General features: G+C 38.2%; 1 protein-coding gene across 1 annotated transcript; it reads right to left on the reverse strand.

The window, feature by feature from the left end:
• Window positions 1–7,006: 7,006 nt before the first annotated feature.
• LOC21386424 (probable GMP synthase [glutamine-hydrolyzing]) lies at window positions 7,007–11,936 on the reverse strand. Its single transcript, XM_010105367.2, has 6 exons — window positions 11,423–11,936; window positions 10,377–11,126; window positions 9,161–9,218; window positions 8,980–9,063; window positions 8,714–8,855; window positions 7,007–8,105 (listed from the first exon to the last, which is right to left on the reverse strand). The coding sequence occupies exons 2-6, from the start codon at window positions 10,870–10,872 to the stop codon at window positions 7,734–7,736; spliced, it is 1,152 nt and encodes a 383-aa protein (XP_010103669.1). The 5' UTR covers window positions 10,873–11,126; window positions 11,423–11,936; the 3' UTR covers window positions 7,007–7,733.
• Between the last annotated feature and the right edge of the window lie 10,027 nt (window positions 11,937–21,963).

Consider the following 21,963-nt stretch of genomic DNA (forward strand, 5'->3'; position numbering starts at 1 on the left):
GCATTCCTGGGATTTAATGCAGAAAAGTTAAACTTAGAATTTGTTCAGTCTACAATTAATTTCAAGACCTGAAACAGTTCGAGATATTACGCGAGTAAGAATTTAATGTAATGTCGAAGTAGTCGGGAATTAATATTAAACTGCAAATAAGCAGTAGAAAAGGGACCGTTAGAAACTAGAATTTTCTGTCGGCTAAGTACTTCCTTACAGTCAGTATGATTTTTATCTGACTCAAAGGAAACTTAAGAGAGTGGACAAAAGTATAAGGGGTGAGTTATATTTTTCTCTCTCTCCTTCTCCACTTGGCCGGCCATGCATAGGAAAATAGAGCCAAAATTTGGCTGGATGAGTGTGCTAGAAGGTTACAAGTTAAGGTGTGATGTGATGGTAGTGGTTGAAGAGGAATTAATAGAAAACTTACTTCTTCTTTTCTCCTTCCAAAACTGGCCAAGAAAAGGGGATTTGAACCAAAAATTTGGTTGAATGATGGAGTGGAATTGATGTCAAAAAAAAAAAATTTTCAAGTTGCCTATAAAAGGAACCAACATAGGATAAGCTTTATTTTTTTTTTCTCCTAGCTTTTTCCCCACTCAAAAATCCAGCCACCCTACACCATTTCCTCTCAAATATTTTCTTCCACTCTCCCAATCTTGAACCACTAGCAAACCATAGAAGAAGAAGAAGGAGATCAAGGGATTCTAGGAGGAAACTAGTCAAGCATTCCTCCAAGGGTAAAGAAACTCTAAATCCCCTCTTTTTTTCATGTTTTAGTAAAGTTTGAAATGTAGAAATATTCTTCTTAAATTTCCTTATACTTTCTAGTTCCAAGCCATTAACAAATCTTAGAGGAGTTCAAAGGTTTTCAAGAAAGAGAGAGAGTTCTTCAAGGACAAGTTCTCAAACTCTTCTCCATTAATTTCTAGCCAACTTTAAGCTTGAATTTATGGATGTAAATTTGTGGTTCTTGAGGAAGATGTGTTGTAATAAGGGTGTGTGAGTTTTATGTTAGTTTTGTGAGTTTGAGGTTAGTTTGATTAGCAATATGTGGTATGTTTATACTTGGTTTAAGTTGCTTGTTTTGGGTTGAAGGAAACATTTTCCGGTTACTTTGAACGTAAAAATGAGGACCCTAGAGCGAGATTTTTTAGTATTTCTAAGCTTGAACTCATAGATCTCGATGTTTTGAACGTTTTCTGTGACTATGACAAAACCCAATTTTAACTCTAAAAGCGAGTTTGAAGCCAGTTTACAAAAACGGATTGACTGCCAACACAGTTTCAAAAAAGAAAAAAAAAAGATTGTTGCAGCAATCCTAAATCCTTTTTAAAAGATTGCTACAGCAATATTAAAAGATTGCTACAGCAATCCTATAGCATTTTTAAAAATATTGCTGCAGCAATATTAAAAGATTGCTACAGCAATCCTATAACATTTAAAAAAAAAAAGAGATTGCTATAGCCTTATTAAAAGATTGCTGCAGCAAAAGAAAAAAAATAGCAGTCACTGTTTTCAGCCAAACGAGGCCTTTAAAGGCTGAATTTCAACTTTATCCAAAAACGACAATTTTAGATCTCGACGAGACGAAGAATTGTCGCGAAAAATAAATTTTCAAAATCCGACTCTAAAATGTAGTAAAATGCATATTTCAGAAACTGCACAGTGTTAACGAAATAAAACTAACACAGTGTTTGTTTTAACAAAAAGTTATCAAATAACCCGAGACATGATTTCAGTAAAATATAATAGCATTAAACCTCATTTTAACGAAATTATTCGTAAAGAAAGTTTTCAAGAAAAAATGTTTTCTTTAAAGAACATAGTGGTTTATCGAGCGAGTTATCCCGACAGGCACTTACGACCCCAATACGTTAGGTCCTTAGAATTTTGATGATTTAATGTGAGTCCAACACCCGCATTGATTTAAGAGACTCCATTTGAGTTTAAATTTCAACGGCCTAAGAGTTAGAATGCCGTGAATAAGTTTTTAGGCCGAATTGGGCCTTAATATCATAATAAGTCCAATGAGGAAAATTATGGAGAATAAGTTACTAGGTTGGGTAAATGATTTTCAATCTAGACATAAAAATGTTAAGGGCAATTAAGGAAAATAAGATTTTGAGGATTTAATAAATTGATCCTTATAGTAAATTATTCTTCAGTAGAGGAAAGGAATACATCCTTTAAGTAAAGGGCTAGATTTCCTTCATAAGCTGCTAAAATAGAATAGCAAACGACATATAATCTCACACTCTCAATGGGTGTTCATTTTCAGAAGTAAGCAAGTAAGAGAATAGGCTGTTTGGCGAAAAGTGGATTCCAGCTCTGTAAATCAGGTAAGTAGGAATCTCGCCTACAGCATGAATAGATTTTAAAGAAAAAGTTACACATGTATTATATATTCATGTTTTATGCTTTAAGTTTTGTATGTGATGCCATGTCATATTGTATACACCTTAATAAGTCAAGAGGAAATTATAAGAATAATTTCAATTGAGTGTCGTACCAGCCTTCGCAAGGGAGGTAACTCTGTGACAACCATCAATCCCTTGAGGCATAAGGCCAAGAAAGGGTAAGTTGTGCAGGGAGAAAAGAAAGAAAAAAATATACATAATAATGTCCTTTGCAAGGGAGGCATTCAAGTTATAATCACGGTGTCATAGGGGACCTTGCAAACCCTCAGGTCCCGCTGATTGTGCGCAAGTGGTACGAGCACTCGGGCCCATAAGAAAGAAAGAAAAGATAAGAAAAGATAATAAGACTATGATAAGACATCATAATTAAGCATAATCAGCTCATGCATATTTATTCATGTGTACTCACAGTTATTTTGCGATATATAGTTCCTACTTGCTGAGCGAAACTCAATCAGATATGTTCATGCTGTAGGTAAGAAACCTATCAGCAATTCTTGAAGGGCAATGGCGAGCGGCGGACGAATGGTGGAGATGAGAATGGATACCGCTAACATTCAAATCTTCCGCAATAAGTTTAAGTAAAACCATGTATATGTTTATATGATTCAAAGGTTTCAAGCATGTATGTTTAAAAAGTATATGTACATATGTATGTTAGGAAAACCGAGGTTGTAGTTAACAACCCTAGTTTTGAGTATTTAAGTTTTAGAACGTTGCAATAGTGCATGCAACAAATAAACGAATTTTAAACATGACAATTTAAATGATTGATTTTAAAGTGACTTTAAAAATGTACTTGAATTTAAGATTTCTCTCGAAATCCGTTTTAAAGCCAAATTGAATGGCCCGATTGAATGGGCTAGTTTTAGAAAGGTTTTTAAAGAGTATTTGAAACAAAAATTCAAACGCTGCTCCGTTTGAAAGATATTTCTAAAAGGTTTTATCTTAATTGAAATTAAGAAAAGCTTTAAGAAATTTAGTGATTCATTCTTTTAAAATTATTGTTACGAGTTATGAAATTATTCTTTTTTATATAAAAAAAACAAAAAAAAAATGTTTTCCGTAAATTTTAAGAAATGCCGGTAAGTACAAGTTAAAAAGTAAGTTACGGTTACAGTCTCTTAAAGAGGGTCGTCACATGCAGCTAGTTGATGATCAATGGCCAACAACAATATGGGGGTACCCAATTAGTTATGAAGGTCAACAACTCCTGGATGAACTAGATGCCGTAAAAATCAACATAAGCGACGACCATAAAGAACATGGAAGCAATCAGCGAAGAACGATACAAAAGGTTCCGGAGATAATTCTACAAAACGCAGAATTGAAAAAGTATGTTAAGCCAAAGGAGTTGTCGATCGGCCCTATTCATGCTGCTGATTCTAATTTGCACAAAAAGGAACTGAAGCTTAAATTGGCATCATATTTCATTCAGTGAAGTGGCAGAACAATGCATGCCTTACTAGAAAACATCATGGATTACGTCGCGGATATAAAGAGGTCCTTTGATGAGAAGCTTATTGAGCCGTATTACGATGAGGAATTGGTAAGGTTGTTGTTCTTGGATGGGTGTGCAATGCTAGGGTTCATACAAAGCTATGTGAATAAGAAGTTAAACATGTTTCGCCTTAGTAATGAGGTAGCATCTTTGATTCAACGGGATTTGTTTGCGCTTGAGGTGTTGATGGGATTAAGAGAAAGGGAAAATGTAAATTTGAAACATGAGTTTTGCAGATTTATTGCTCTTATGAGTACTTCTCCAGGAGACTTTACAGAATTCGTAGTTATGCGTTTGGTTGACGAAAATCCAGTACACATTCTTGACCTTCTCCGCGAAGTTCTCTTGTTTGACGACCCTATTTTCTTCCATCCCTGTGGGTACATGCTAACTAACCTCGTTCGTACTTGTGGTTGTGGAGCAGCTGCGCTGATTTGTTGCATGATGGTGCGGTTTAATAAGTCACTGCGACTGCCTAAAGAGAAGAGCAACATTATGCAGTACTCCTTTCGCAACGTTCAGGAACTTAAAAAAGCAGGGATAGATTTCAAGCCAAGTGATTCTTTAACAACCATATATTTCCGTTCTCCATTCAATATTTCAGCTCAACTTATGCTTCCCAAAATACTTGTAGACGATTCGACAGAGCATAAGTTGCTCACTCTGGTTGCCTATGAGATGAGCTTATCTGGATCTCATCCAAACCATGAACCTTGGGTTACTTGTTACGTAAACTTGCTAGATTTGCTCGTTGATAACGAACAAGATGTTAAGGACCTAAAGGCAGCAGATATTCTTCAGAACTGTCTCGGTAGTGATATTGCAGCCGCTCAATTGATCAATAACATGGGCACTAAATTCTTTCCACCGGCCACAGACACTTACGAGCATGTCAAGAACAAAGTAGAGAGGCATTGCAGGAATAAGTGCAGAAGAAGGTGCGCACTCTGGATGACTCAAGTCTGTCATACTCATTTTAGTAGCCCATGGACTATTCTAGCTCTTTTTGCTGCTACAGCTATCCAAAAAAGTAAAAGGTACAAAAGACTTCCACTTCTCCTAATTCATAAATTGTTAATTTTATTTCAAAATTTTCTGTTTTATCACCCCTGATACTTCAACAATTTGATTCAGGATTGCACGAAGGGTAAAATATACACCAACTCTAGAGATGCAACTTCTCTCGGCATCTCGGAAGCGTGAAATTGAGCTCACTGATTCATTCCATAATCCATACCACTTCGAGTTAGAATCAGCCTAGTTTGTGTCAAGATTTTCCTCGGGAAGATCTATCAAAACTTTTTTTTTTTTTGGCGCCTAAACCATCACAACATGTTGGTACTCTGTTGCTTGGTTCAAATTTGTTGTTTATGACTTGTATATGTGTCTCTTTATCAAGTGCCCTTCGGCCTTCATTGTGTGAGTCATTTGAGTCTTTGTTGTCCTACTGGTTTATGCATAAGGGCTATCTGCTTCCTCACTGCAACAGCTAAATAGAGGGTTCAAGTTTTCATCTTTGTAGTTGCTTTCTTTTTTTTTTTTTTTAATGCTAGAATTTGTATTTGCTTGTTGTTACCTCTATTTATAGTTCGTGCTTTTGAAAAAATGGCAAAAAATGAAGAAAAAAAAAAAACAATGTTGGTGGACGATTTCAAATGAGACCAACTTCATGATTAAAATAATAGGACATAACAAAGTAAATATCATGTCTTATTGATTTATATCATATCAAAAACTTTTTATTGTTTTTACAAGCGAAAGGTTTATTAAAAAAAAATTAAAAACAATGCATGTTTGTTGGGGTCAATCCTAGGATCTAAACATTTTTTTAGCTTGTTAGGTAATGGGTCTGCCCCGATGACAGGACACTCATCCTGCATTGGGAATTCCACTGTGTGCTAAACAACATACTGGGTGTTCCTATGACTTTGACTTTCAATTCGTTGCCCATGTTAGGGAACACTTGACACAAATAATATGGCAACCTAGAGGCTCCATATCTCGGGATTGATCAATCCCGAATTCGCACCGTCTTTTACAGGCGTTCCTACGGCTGACTTTCAATTGGTTGCCTATGTTAGGGAACACTTGACACGAATAATATGGCAACCTAGAGACTCCATATCTCAAGATTGATCAGTCCCGAATTCGCACCGTCTTTTATGGGACTATTATTGGAAAAATCAATCAGTTAGTGCACGGAAATTGCACCCTTTTTATGACTGAACTATTTCTTCTAGAATGATCTCAACCATCTATGTTATTCTAGTATAGGAATTTCATGTTACTTTGTGAAGATGGAGCACATGTAGATTCGAAGATGGAGGCATTTTAGAATTCCATGTTTATAGTGAAACAAATAAGGGAGAAAGAGAGAAATAGACCAAGACTTGAAATGAATTAAAATTAATAGGCCAATAGTTTACATAAGTTAATAAATAAGCCAAATTACTGTTTTCGTCCATAACTTATCTGGTTATGAACCATAACTTGACAAGTTATTATCCATAACTTATCTGATTATGAACCATAACTTGACAATTTTGTCCATAACTTATCTGATTATGAACCATAACTTGACAAGTTATGGTCTATTAATTTCTATAACTAAAAATTGACATATATACTTTCTTAAGCTTTTCATATTAGCCTATTTCTTACTATTTCCGAACAAACAAATACTATAAGAAGGATTTATCGTCATACCTTCACTAAATTTCGTAAAATTGATATTTTATTAGACTAGAAATTATTCTAATATAATGCCTAATATAATCCCGTAGGGGATCTTTACATACCTTGCCACATAATTCTCTTAAAATGAATACTAATATAAAATACAACAAATTCAATCAAAACTCGTTTGGGAATATTTCAGTTTTCAACATTTTAAAAAGTATTCTTCAAAATAGTTTTTTGGTGAATGTGTTTCTTCAAAATAGTTACCTAATTCCTCAAACATGTTTATAAGCTTCAAACAAAAGCAATCCTTGCATTTGGCTGAAAGGGTATTCAAGTAAAAACCACTAAAATGTCTCAATGGTATTAATCCAAGGCTTCCCCTCAAAAAATTTAAAAAATTTAAATAAAAAAAAGAGAAAAAAAAAAGAAAAAAGAAAAAACGCAACCCCATCCATCAATCGTTATACCCGTTTATTTATGTTTGGCTAGATTATACAAATTTTAAGCCTAGATTGGTTTTCCAATATAAAGCAATCCAACAACAATTTTCAGCTATCTCATATCACTCTAGGAAACAAGGGCTGCCCTTTCATAATTTGGTGGTCTGGTGCCAACAGTACAAACATGTCTGTCTATCAATTGGGAGTCCTCCCCAGTCCTAGGGAGACAAAGAAACATTGTGCTACTCATCTTTTATTGTCATTATTAAAAGCAAAACTGACCAATCAGTTAATATTATAAGCCTCTAGCTGTCCACCACATCCTAAGGCCATAGCCCTCCAGACACCTGGGTCCCAACCCCCACAACTGTAAGGTCATCATAAATCGGACGGTGATTGATGGCTTTGCACAACAAAAATTTGTTCATTTCTCTTGATCACAACAAGAGTCTGGTCTTTTTAAAGACTTTTTTTCCCCCTTTCAAACTGTACAAAAAATTGCACATCCAGCTTCAAAGGCTCTCTGTAGAAGCCCCCCCACCGACAGCACAATCACCAGTTACATTAATTTACTTTCAGTAATCTAATTCTGTAAAAGAAAATCCATGATGCTTCTTAAGCTCTTAAAAGATTCATGAAAATTTTTATACACAAATCACCTTTGCGCCGATGATTGATTGAACCAGGAGCTTTGTTTCATCATTCTGAGCTGAAATTTAATTCCTCAATGCCAATGCATAGTTCTGATTCCGCTCCGTTATTGTTTTTATTCTTCTCCCCGGCCTCGTTCTTGATACCGTTCTCGTCCTTCCCTTCCGCTGCATTCAGACATTCCTGAAATCTGAAGCAGCTGATGAGATGGTCGTTTGTGATTCCCGCAACTTGCATGAAAGAGTACACAACTGTCGGTCCTACACTTCGGAATCCCCTCCTCACGAGGTCTTTGCTTATCACATCTGCTTTCGGGGTTTTGACAGGTACCTGGCGTGGATAACGGAACTTGCTGACTATAGGCTTGTTGTTCACAAAGCTCCAAATGTAATTGTCAAAAGATCCAAACTCATCTATGACCTGGCATTTGGCAAAACCTGCAAAAAGTTAGTTCCGACGGTAATAGTAGCAATTACGAGGAAGATCAATTCTGGCCCTTCACTAAAAATGTCAAGTTTGTCAAGTTGATAAAATTATTTGGAACTAGCCAAATAACATGCTGGCTTGCTGAAAATGAGGGAATTATTAGGTTGCAATTGTGCTACTTTGGAGATAGAATAATGAAGTTAAGGAATCTATGATTGGCCTGTATAATGAAAATACAGGACCACCATTCAACTACTTTTCCACCTAACCTACCTGATCAAATGATCACTAAGCATCCATTTTATGTCATTTAATTGCTTCTAGAAACAACTGCAAACACACATGGTCCCTAGTCTATGCGAGAAAAATAAACCGATCACGTACAATGCCTATGGACATAAATTCATGCAATGATTCCAGTTGGACAATGTAACATTTCGATCACGCGGCCTTTTGACTTTTTACGTTCCACCAAATCAGGGGAGTAAAATAAAATAACGACACCGCCCAAATAATAATTCAGAGCCTGCATATGCATGTATTTTTGAGATAGGCATTTTCAGCAGTTTGGATCTAAACAACATCAGAAGAAAAATATGTACCTTAGATATTTGCCGCCCATTTTCTATAATGGCACGTAATTTCAGCTCCGACAATAGGGAGCTTGCAGTGCTTCCTGGTGCCATTATCTTCTTCTCATTCAATTTTGAGACAGCAGCTGGATCAAAATCTGCAAAAACTTCCCTGCAAAAAATGAAGTTTGCAATCAATAATGTTAATGTAATAGTCAGTGAGATGGGACCATAGTACAAAGCCCAATATCTTTTAACATCCATTCTATGAAACAAATCTGAATGAAAAATAATACCTAAAAATGTGTCTTTTGCTTAAAATGGCAGGCCATGTAAGTTCAGCCAGTGCACCAGAAAGAACAAGAAGCTCGAAGAGTTTCCTGCATATGGTAAAGAATATGGAGCAAACTGTCAATTGGAGTGGGAGGGACCAACAATTTTAATCACTACAGATGTGAATAAATAGTTAACACATACCTATCATCATGTACTGGAACCCCCCATTCTTCGTCGTGGAAAGCAACATAACATGGCTCTGATTTCAACAAATGGTGACTATGTTAGAAGTAAGAAAATAAATAAATTCTAAAAAAAAAAAAATTCTAAAAAAAAAAAAATTCTAAAAAAAAAAAAATTCTAAAAAAAAAAAAATTCTAAAAAAAAAAAATCTGAAAGAAGACAATAAAAAAACTAGCTATCCAGAGTAACACAAGGTTTTGACAGGGTCCAATCAACAAATACGTATCTCTAGATTCTCTACATAGTTTCATCTCTCAATACGTAAATACAATTCACCAACACCAAAAAACAGAACACAACAGAAAACAATTAGGCGAGATCACAACTTGTATTGAAACTGATATACCTGTTTCAATTTTTGTTACTCTAATTAAAACCAATTTGAGGCTAAAGTTGAAGTTTCCCAAAACCCAAAGAGATAGAAGGCTAAAGTATTTTCTCCCACTTTCACAAAAACATACGATATATTGAGGAGAATTAAGGCAGTCAATCATGTCTTTTTTCCTCCTTTTTGTAAAGTCGGTATAGGAACTAGGTTCTCTTGGTTTAGTACACAATTTCAAAAAGTCTTTCTCCCAATTCTCAGATGGACCTTGAACAGATAAAAATGGAAAATAACAAACAGTCTTTAGCCGCCAGAAATGATCTCTAAGAAAACTGAATCAAATATTCAAACATTAAATCAAATTCAATTTCCAACGCATTTATATTTCCACCATATCCTACTTAGAACCACAAAGTCACTCAATCAAAGCCCTTCAGTCAATTGCTACAAAAGATGCCGGTTAAATGTATTCAGCAATATATCACTTTAGCATTAGACTTGCGATGACCTAAGCAATTTGCAAGCACTCTAGAAAGAAGATATTGTGCAGAAGTCTAGCATTAATACAGATCAATGCCCATCTATAAAGTCAAAATCCAACACCAAACAACAAGGGTTTTGTAGCATATGCGCAGGGAAAAATATATACAGACTGTCAATTCTGTTCAGTGCATTAGTAACTTGGTTCTATGACTACCATAAATATGATACACGGAAGAATTCTATACTCAAAAACTTTATCCTACTTCTATTATTAAGACGTTGTGTCGATCAAACAACAATCAACTAAAACACCATTAGTGCCACAAAATTAGTCATTTTCACTCAAACCGAAGAAAGGGAACAAACCAGTATTAGGCGTCACCCAAGCACACCTCTTCTTTTGCTGTGAATCATCAGGAGGAGACTCCAACCCACCATCAGAAACAACACTTCTCGTCCGCGAAACTAACTGCTTCCGCCTACTTCCCGTGCTATACGACCGAGTCAGCAGCCTGCCGGTAGACGCTCTACTGTGGAAAGAATCTGTAGAGGCGTCCGAAGAGCAAGAAGCATTCAAGGACAGGTTAGAATGCAACAACTGCTCATGTCGGCGGAGGACCGAGGGGACACTTGAAGAATGCAGCTGAGGAGAAGTGGCACCAGTGGAAGACACTTGACGGGTCTTCTTCTTCTCCTCAGACAATGTGACCTCATCAGGCGATTTATCTACTTTTCTCGGAGTTTTTGAAGTGGATTTACGGGTACTACTCCATGTACCGGCCTTATTTCCGGCCAGTCCAAGCACTGGCCTAGACTCTGAATCAGCCACATTCATGGACCTCACTCTTGGAGCTCCTGACATTGATGGGGACAAAATAATAAAACCGTTTTGGCTCTCAAGAACGAAACCTCTTTCTTTCTTTTCCGCAAAGAAATAATCTTAATCTTCTTAAAGTCTCCAATTCTGTGATATCTCTTTTTTTTCAATCAAACATTCAACACTGCCTCCAAAAATCCACCAACAAAATTAGCTCAGATCACTGCAGAAAGCTCAATAAAAGTGAAATCACAATGCTTTCCTGTAGGCATATCCATTGAACCAAGGCTCTCCTCAATCTGTCAACACAGATCTCAAACATTTTAGCCCCACAAAAAATTCAACATATTTGAATTGAATCCTTAGAAAAAATCTGAAAGTTCAAACTGAAGCTAAAGTTTCAACCAAACCCCACCAACACAAAAGCCATTAAAAGTCTAAAAAACTAAACCCCAACTTCTTTTCTTTTTTGTTCTTTTTTTTTTTACCAAAACCCAGATTTCAAATTAGCCTAAAATCCCTAAAGAAAAGACACATTTAGGAATTAATAAAGCAAAAGAAAAGAAAATAACAGTATAAGAGAAAATGGTTTCACCTTTTGATGCCAAAGGAAGAAGCTTTTATTTTATATGAGCAAGCTGGGAAATTCAGAGAAATAAAAATAAATTATTATGTATGAAAAGTGAGAACGAAAATGAGCTTTCAAATAGCCTCGAGGCACAGAGATTCCCATTCTGCATTTTGTGGAAAAACGAGAAGAAGAAAAAAAGGGTTTTCTGAGCTCTGACTGCAGCTCTTACTCTCTTCTCCCTTCTCTTTCTCTCTCTAGAAAAGAAAAAGAAGTGTAGAGCTGTGGGTTGTTTGAAACTGTGTCGTTTCAGTCTCTCCCGCACATTGGAGAGAGAAAAGCTGACAACACTGCGTGTCTCTTTGCAATTGTTCCCATACTTTTTCCGAGAAAATGATGAAAACAGCAGAGAGAAGAAATTTTCCCGAGAAAATGCAGGAGGAGAGTGATTATGCTTCTGTCTGCAATTGAAGAGCTGACGAGTTTTTCGATCTGAGGACTTGGGAGTGAGTAAGGAGGAGGAGGAACTTGAATTTCTTTGCTTTGCTCTGTAAAATTAGAGAGAGAGAGAGTTGCAGTGCCCCAATGAACGAAAGACGGAGAGAGAAAGAGTGAAGGATTGAGATTTGTTTGTCGTGGATGACCTGGACAGCCGGTTTGGAACTTGCGGTTTACCGGTTGTAGCCTGTTGATTTTGGGGTTGCTTTGTTAGTTTTCTTTGTTTCTGGGGGTCTATCTATTTATTATATTCTTATTTTGAGTGGTGAATGTGAAATTACATACTGTTCTGACAACTTTTGCTTTTTCGGGTTTTTTTGGGTATAATTTTTCGGAATTTTGTTCAACTCTTAAGAGAAGACTTTAAGAAATAATAAATAAATCGTAAGAAATTATGTTCTTGGAGAAAATGAATAAATTATGCAAATATCTCTAATTAAACGCTAATGGATAAGTATTAGTGGTATAATCTTACTTTTCATTATTGATGGAATGTTTGTCTTTGTCGTTCATTTCATCAGTGGAAAAAAAAAATCATGATTAAAAACTCACTAACAATCTGTAGGAAATGGGAAAATAAATTTGTTTAACTTTTTTTTTTCTTGAAGAAAAAAACTAATATTTTTTTCCGCTAACTAATACGGGGCACAAGTTCCATAAAAAATAGGAGAAAATACGGCTGGGGCATTACATATATATAAAAATAAAAAATTTAAAAAAAGCCCAAAACAAAAACAAAAACAAAACAAATGTTGAGAGGTTTTCTAGTGAGAGAGAATTTCAGAGAGGAAGAGAATGGAGAAGAAAGGAGAATACTTATAACCGAAAGTGCATCTCTATTCAGTCATCCTCCAACATACACTCACACGTTCTGAATCAATCGATCTACACGATAGTAGAGTCTGTGTTGATTTTTTTTCTCTTTTTTTAGTTGTTCGTGAATAAAGGCAGTCATTCTGTCGATGTTGGTGTTTGTTTTTGTTGTAGGGAAAAATCTCACGCTCCACATCAGCCAGTAGATGATCGTCACGTGGCATAGTTGGATAATTAATAACCATGTCAGCTGTGCATAAAATATCCCGCAATTTTATGGACGCCGATCATAGACGCCGACTCTAAACTAGAAATGGAGCCCCTAAGAGGACGACCGTACTGAGAAATATATCGCAGCATGAAGTCGACCGCACTGTCGTCTAAAGAAGGAGACCGCTTAGAAGGACCCAAAGGCGCCAAACCCACGCACGTCTTGAAGGACGTGATATCTGACCTAACACATGACAACATTTAATGCATGCAAAAAATCTCACGCTCCACATCAGCCAGTAGATGATCGTCACGTGGCATAGTTGGATAATTAATAACCATGTCAGCTGTGCATAAAATATCCCGCAATTTTATGGACGCCGATCATAGACGCCGACTCTAAACTAGAAATGGAGCCCCTAAGAGGACGACCGTACTGAGAAATATATCGCAGCATGAAGTCGACCGCACTGTCGTCTAAAGAAGGAGACCGCTTAGAAGGACCCAAAGGCGCCAAACCCACGCACGTCTTGAAGGACGTGATATCTGACCTAACACATGACAACATTTAATGCATGCAGAGTTAGTGGCGAAGTCGGTAAGGAAAATCAGGCTGGCTGACTAAAATCTCGGTGAGCAGAAATCATTGTTCCAAGATTTGGTGAAGGTGTCTTAAAATTTGATTAGAAAATTGATAAGGGTGATATGATGTATAAATAGAGGAGAATGGCCCAGGAAAAGGGTTTTGAATTCTCTCTCTCATGTTGTAATATCTTTCTCAAGAACATAGTGAAACTCTCTCTCAATGGATGTAGCTCCAGAATTCGGGGTGAACTACTATAAAATTCATGGGTTGATCTTCTCTTTATTTTCATTTATCACGTTTTAATCCACTTGATTCGCACACAAACCACCAAAAATCTGTTAGTAATATGTTGACGAATTTTTACCCGAGACCCCGACCGTCTAAATCCGTGGGAAGTAGACAGAGGGGCGCCAAGCGTCGAGCCCAAGAAAAGGAAGCTGCAAAGGGCCTGGAGTTGCCCCCAGGGCGCCATGTAGAGGAAACCAGGGCAATAAGGCTTCGGAAGACTCGGGGTCGGTGCAGAGGGGAGACGGCCTAAGGAATAAGTTGAATGCAAAAAGGGTAGAAGTTTCGAAAGGAATCGACTCTGCAATCTCAACGGCAGAAGCTAAAGCCATAATGGAGCGTGGCGAGCTTAGAAGAGAAGCTTATAGGTGACGCTGCTAGTTTAAAGAAAGACATAAAAAGCCAGGTGAGTCACCTGCAAAAAAACTTAAGGCAGGTAGTAGAAGTGGTCAATAGAGCTGAGCCAATTCGACATTGAATACACACTGATGGTAGCAATAAAAGGTGAAGCCTAGACTGACTTCGTGGCAGAGTTCTCTCATAGGCCAGCCACAACGGAGAACGAAGAGAGCATTAAAGAGGTGAAGTGGAAGCTGTATGTAGATGGATCCACGAACGAAAATGGAACAGGTGTAGGCATCATGCTGATAAGCCCAGAAGGCCACAAGATCACGGCGGCAGTACGCTTCAAATTCAAAGCATCTAACAATGGAGCAGAATATGAAGCGTTGATCGTAGGCATGTGGTTGGCGAACCATTGAAAGCCGAAGACGTTGTAGTCTATAGTGACTCTCAACTAGTGGTGAATCAAGTCAAGGAGGAATATCAAGTGCGTGGAGAAAAAATGGGGCCTTATCTAAGGAGAGTTAAGGAGGAGCTTTTGAAGTTTAGAAGTTATGAGATACAGCAGGTCCCATGACCCGAAAACTCCAACATCGATGCTTTGGCAAAATTGGCCTCCTCCAAAGACTCAGAACTATTGGGGGTTGTCCCCATAAAAGAGTTGTCGTGGCCATCCATCGAGGAAGGAGTAGAAGAGGTCCTGACAACTCAGGGGGTGGAGAACTAGATGACCCCGATCATCGGGTATCTAATGGATGCAGAATTGCCATACGATAAGGACGAAGCTAGAAGAATTAAGTAAAGAGGTACAAGGTACTTGTTGTACGACAGTCTACTATACCAGCGAAGTTATTCGACGCCCCTACAACGGTGCTTAGACAGCGATGAAGCTAAAGAAGTCCTCCGAGAGATCCATGAATGAATGTGTGGTAATTACACTGGGGGCAATTCTTAGCTCTTAAGGTTTTAAGGCATGGGTACTATTGGCCTACGATTAAAAAGGACGCATACCAGTACGATCGATGTTGCGATAAATGCCAGCGTTATGCCACAATTTCTAGAGCGCCACCGGAGAATCTAACTTTCATTCTTAGCCCATGGGCTTTTGCCAAATGTGGGATCAACCTGATCGGACCTTTACATATCGCACCAGGAGGTTTCAAATTTGCCATCATCATTGTGGACTACTACCCCAAGTTGAAATTCTATGATGATCTGGGCATTCAGAAAAACTTCTTGGCGCCAATCCATCCGCAGCCAAACGGTCAAGTTGAAGCTGTTAATAAGATCCTTAATTATACACTGAAAAAGAAGCTCAATGATCTAAAAAGAAAATGGGCTGAAGAACTCCCAAAAGTATTATGGGCTTATAGAACAATGAACCGAACTACTATAGGGGAAACTCCATTCTCTATGACATATGGAGTCGAAGCCATTCTCCTAGTGAAGCTTGAAACGCCGACCCAGACGATAATAGCTTACGATGAAAGTTCAAACGTCGAGGCAATGAATGAAGAACTTAATTTATTAGAAGAAAGAAGGCACAACTCCCAACTTCAACTCACCATATATCAGTAGAGGACAGTATGGTACTACAACAAAAGAGTAAAGCAGAGAAAGTTCACCCCTGTGGACCTGGTCCTAAAAAGAGTTACTCAAAGTACTAAAACTAAAAACACTGGTCATCTAGGCCCAACGTAGGAAGGGCCTTATCGCATAAGAGAATGCTGTGCCAAGGAACCTAACTTTTGGAAAGCCTCGCCGACAACATCCGTGCTGAGCAACTAAAGTTGTATTATCAATGATTTATTATTTGACATCCATTTGATTATTTTGATTATCCTTGGCTGTGTCATTTTGATATTTCATAGAATAAATAAAACAGTGGTTTAATCGCGCTACGTCAAATTTTCTACTTGTATTCGACAATACCTCAAAGAGGTAGACAACTAATATAACATGTCTGCTAAAAAAATTAAGGTTTTTAACTAGACATGAGGGGCAAGAAAGGGTCTACGGGCCACTACGCATAAAGCACATACTATCTATGCTTAACGTATTCAACAAAAGATAAGTCTAAAGAACTTACAGGGCTGACTCCTCCAAGGAGGAGAGGCATTCTCATTTAGTAGATTTATTAAAATTCACCAAGTCTGAAGCCCCAAAGGGCATTAAAGATTTACAAGTTCAAAGAACTTATACGGCTAAATCCTCCAAGTCTAAGGAGGAGAGGTAGTCACATAGCAGATAGATAATCTGTTGAGTTTAAAGCCCCAAGGGGCAATGAAGGTTCTAAGTCCAAGATGACTTAGGCCGCCGAATCCTCTAAGGAGGCGAGGCCTTCATACTTAGAAAATTTTTACTACTAAAAGCCCCAAAGGGCATGAGTAACCAGGAGAACCTCTAAGGAGGTAAGGCTAAGTAAAAAAAAATAGACACAAACTCTATGGGCCACTACACATAAAGCACTTACGATCTATGCTTAACGCATTCGACAAAAGATAAGTCCAAAGAACTTACATGGCTAACTCCTCTAAAGAGGAGAAGCATTCCTACTTGGTAGATTTATTAAAATTCACCAAGTTTAAAGCCATCTCCAAGTTTAAAGAACTTATACGGCTGAATCCTCTAAGGGGATGAGGCAGTCACACAACAACTAGATAATCTGCTGAGTCTAAAGCCCCAATGGGCAATGAGGGTTCTAAGTCTAAGATGACTTAGGCCACCGAATTCTCTAAGGAGGCGAGGCCTTCATACTTAGAAGATTTTTACTACTAAAAGCCCCAAGGGGCATGAGTAGCCAGGAGAACCTCTAAGGATGTAAGGCTAAATAAAAAAAACAAAAAAAGAAACAAACAAGTAAGTAGCAGAAAAAGAAATTCTATAAAGAATAAGCATTCCACTATCCACAAAAAACTGTGCTAGAAATGTAAAATAAATAGAAGGAAGAAGTTCATTTCATAAAAATCTAAATAATAATTGGCTGACGACACACTGTCTTTACATTACCAAAAAACAAAAAAAAAAACTAATCCTCAGCGCCTTTGCCACTACCACCACCTTCGTTGCCATTTGGAGAAGCCCCGTCATTTGCAGAGGAAGAAAGACCTCTGCGTCTAAAAAGGAAAGTTAGGTCCAAGCCGAGGTATTGAGCTTAGATCCGCTCAACAACCTACTTCCCAGCATATTAAAGGATAGTCTTTCTGATCTCTCTGAATTCATCCGACTTCTTGTAGTCCTCGATCGTATGAGTGCCGATGTCCGCGATAGTCTCCTAAACTCATCAGAAGTCATGAATTCCTTGATTGCAGCATCGACACTAGTCTCTTTTCCCTCCTTATAGCCCTTAAGGCGACCTTCTATCAGATATTTCTCCTTCGCCTTAGCTACTTTACCTTTAAGCTCATCGATCCGCTTTTGGAACCCTTCATTTCGCCGCTCAGACTTTTCAGCCCTCTTCACCGCAGCGTCACAAGCCTCCTTAGCGTTATTCTTGTCCTGTCGCGCTGAGTCGGCGTCGAGCTTTGCGGCGTCTAGGAGAGCCTGAAGACTTGACTTATGCGATTCATGTCCTTGCTCTTCTCATCAACTTGCACCGAGTCGATGAAATTCGGGAAGGAGAGGACAAGGGCCTGAATGAAGAGATCAAATATTAGAGAAGTTAAAAAGTATTAGAGGGAGTGTGGCTACACGGTCAAAGCTTACATGAATATGAAGGGAGATTTGCTTCCTCCGACGAATGAGAAATGGCGAAGTAAATGCAGCATCCCAGTCCTTGTCGAACAAAGTCTCGTACAAGGCCAGGAAGACGAGGAAAAATCTGGGTGGAGGGTTGAGGGCAGCCTCGAGCTGGGCTTTAAAAACATCAGGCACCAAAAATTGGGGATCCGCTACCTTCGCCGCTGGGAGAAGGGTTCGTTCTTCAGGCGTATGCCTCGGCTAGGAATCTGGCACCTCCATTGGTGCCGGAGCAAAAGTCAAGGATTCCTTATTTGCCTTCTTCTTCTTTCTTACCCTCGTCTCCTCCGTTTTGGACTGGGAGGCCAGCCATGATAATCCGGATGACGACGCCTCCCCCTTCTTCCTCTTCCCCTTTGGGGGCGTGCTGGAGCTTCAGTTGGGGACGTCATGAAGGTCTAGGTCGAGTTCGTCCATCTCTGAAACATGAATCAATATATTAGTACATGAAAGAAAAAGAATTATAAATGTTCAAGGCTCGGCAGTTAAAGATTAGGAGCATACCTTTAGCGTTGAGCTGAAAGAACTCTTAAACTTCTCAGGGATCGTAAGCAAAAGGCCCGACTCCCTAAGGTTCTGCTCAGTCAGGAGAACGAAGATGTGTTGTTCACTCTCTGGGAGTTGAAACACCATAAGCACCATTGCCTTCCTGTTGCCAATGAGTTTGAGGCGATCTCAGGAGACTACACAAGGGAAAGAAGGCAAAGGGTCAGCGCCATAATATATATATATATATATTATAGTAAAAGCCTAGGATGCAAAGGAAGATGGCAGGAAATTTCTCACTCAGTCTCCCAACTGACGTCTGTACCCTTCGACGCTTAGGCGTACCGTCATCGGGGTCGAACTGGAAAGAGCCCTTGATCATAAAAAATATGGGCTTCCAAGCGTGGGACGACAAAGGAACCCCTCTAATAAGTTTGCTTAAAATGGGCTTGGATAACCCATGACTACCCAAAAATCACCACCCTTCGCTCTTAGCGAAGTGACTTAACTTATATTCAAACAAAAATTCATCGAGTGACAACTATAAGTCAAACGCTGATGCCATAGAACCCACATGCCGGCGAAGCAATACCAAAAATTCGACGCCAACTGAGTGGGGGAGATGCCATGCTTACGACAAAAATCTTTACAAAGGGATGAAGAAGAAGAGTCATCCCTGCAGTAAAAGCTTGGGTATATACGAAGAGATACCCAGGAGGGGGAAGGCTAGCCCTTAAATGTATATCTGGGAGAAGGTACATAAACTATCTCCCATCAACGCACCCGTTGCTGTATGCTCGGTTGATGTCGCGGTTGTGAGTCTCCAGCGATGTAGTGTCAACGGTAAAAAAAGGCCTATCTGGGTCCCTACTCATTATGGCTAAAGGAATGTTGGCGACGGAAGCAGAGACACCGCAGACAGATCCTCCCACCAAGGCGACATCTCCACTGTCATCGTTTTCATCACCTTCAACCACGCAATCGACGCTGTCAGCATCATCCCTAGCGTCGGCCATATACTCATTGATTTCCCTTAGGACAGAGTCAACGCCTGACGAGGTGCTCCACGAGGGTTTGGCAATTGACGAAGGATCTGACCTTACGGCGGATGTGGAAGGGGCCTCTCGACAACTAGATGGTTTGGGAGCCATTGTTCTGGTATAAGAAAAAAAAGAGAAGAGAAAAGGAAAAAGTTGTGTTAAAATCCTATAAGTCTAGAAGGTAAGGAGGAAAGCAATCAGAAGACCACTAAATAAGACTACATGAAGCTAGCTAACGCCTATAAACGCCGAGCACTCATCAAGACGTTGAATGTTCATAACATGAAAGGTCAAGTGATCAAATGAAATGGCGTTATGTGAAAATTACGAGTGCACAATATCGCATATAAGTAATAAAGTAGTGAATAAAGTATCATTCCCACGAGGATTGCGTTAATTTTAATTAAGTACCGAAATTGGTTAACTCTAAAATTAAAACTCAAATAAAAACTCAAATAAATCAAACTAAAATAAATAAAAGACTCAAACAAATTAAAGACTAGATAAGCTGATTTCACCAAATCTAATATTCTTTAATTCATTACTCTTACTAGCATTGCCTATTATTCATGTGTTAGAACAAGTAACCTTAAATTATTTAATAGTCTTTTTAGAGATGTTATCAAATACATTCCTAGCATCTAAACCCACTATCTCTTGATGTAAATTCGACCACCTTAGAAATTCATTACGCTTTATGGTTCTCTTAATTGTTCACGCAAGTCATGTTACTATCGTTAGATGTCGCATGCACCTTACGATTTCTCTCACAAGAAGCTATTCCTAAAAATCTCTTTTTGGGGTTTCAATCTAGGTCTCCAAAATAATTCAAATATTGGCCAGATAATTGAAAGCATTAATCAGAGAGAGAGAAACAATAATCATGAAAAATAAACTCTTAGTGAATTAATTCATTGAAAGTAAAAATAAATTAAATTAAATTAAAATACAATTGGTAATCTCACAACCCTAGCAAAAGAAAATTAGAACGTAAAAATAAAAATAAAATAAATCAATGGCTTCAATATCTCAATTTATAAAAATACAGAGATAAAGAAATTAAAAAGAAAAACTCATATGGAGATGTTACAGGTTCCAAATTTGACTCTTCAATCCTCAATATTTAATTCTTAATTTTTAAAATGTTTTCTCCCTTATAAAATCTAAAATTAAAAATAAAAATCCTAAAAAAGTGACCATAAATAAATCCCCTAATTGTTCTCTCTCAGCTCTTTTTACGGGGCTCTGTATATTTTTTGGACTGTGTTCGTAGATGAATGCGCAGGGGGTCCTCCTCTTGATTTGCGGCTGAAAAGGCTTTAAATAAGCCTTGGATTTCACGTGAGCCAAAGAGAGAGAACAACCAAAGTAGGACTGCTTATGTCACCAAGACCGTGTGGCAGCGTCTGGTAGGCTGGAGCTTTAAGTAAGCGATGTGGCACCGTGGGACAGGATGAAGTGTGAGGGAGCACAGAGTAAAGATGAAGCGCAAACCACAAGATCCAGATTCTCTTCTCTCCTTTTTGTTTTTTGTTTTTTAATTGCTCATCCTTTTTTCTGATGTAGCATCCCAATTGATCTCTAACTTGTTCCTTTTTACCTAATTTAAATACAAATAAGGATTACTAATTAATTAGAGGTAGAAACTAAATAAAATCAACTAAAATAAAATAAAAAAATAGAAGACTAAACTAAAAGTAAATAAAACAAATAAATTTTTTAAGAACAAAGCAAATTTAAATGTAAATAAAAAGGAAAATAATTATATTTTATAGAGTTATCACGACGACTATTCAAATTGAACCCAGATTTCCTAACCAAACACCCAGAACCCAGAACCTAAAACTCTTTGCATTTGGCAAGAAACCTAGAAAACTAGCCCAAAAAAGTCAAGATGTATAACATAAGTTTCTTGGTTCCTAAACACCTTTTCCTAGCCATACTCACACTATAAATCAACAAGAACCACTGTAGGAAAGCCAAAAACATTAAAGCCATAACGAAACATACAAACAGAAGAGCTAAAAAGCATGTTATGAGGGAAAAACTCACCAAATGACTTGGAGGAAGTGGAATCCAAAGTTTTGCAGGAGAAGTCCTCACGAAATGCCTTGAAAAACAGGCAAGGGAAATTATAAGAAAATTTTGGCAGAGTGTCGGTGGGTTGCTAACAATTTGATAAATGAATTCAGGCGAAGATTCTCCTTATAAAGCAAGGAAGCCCTCAACCTTTGGCCGTTGGATGAAATCATTGCTAATCCAACAACAAAGACGAAGGGTCACGATCGAACAGTGCGAGCAAGGGCGGGAATTCGAGAAGGTGCAATCCCACGGTTTAGATACAACCATTCAAAAATAAGACGCGACACTTGGCAGACACAGATTGAATGACTCAATTGTTGCCTGCTTGAGGAAGTACCTTCCTCAGATGCCATCATTGCCTAAAACCCTAGGGAAGGAGATCCTTCTCAAGGAAGCAAACTTGGAGGGGAAAACTAAAATAGTATACACCGAAAGCTCAAGACATCCCAGAGGAATGCCTCGACCTGGGGGGCATATGTTGTAGGGAA

Source organism: Morus notabilis, unplaced genomic scaffold (genome assembly GCF_000414095.1).
Source record: "Morus notabilis unplaced genomic scaffold, ASM41409v2 Scaffold814, whole genome shotgun sequence".
Taxonomy (NCBI): domain Eukaryota; kingdom Viridiplantae; phylum Streptophyta; class Magnoliopsida; order Rosales; family Moraceae; genus Morus; species Morus notabilis.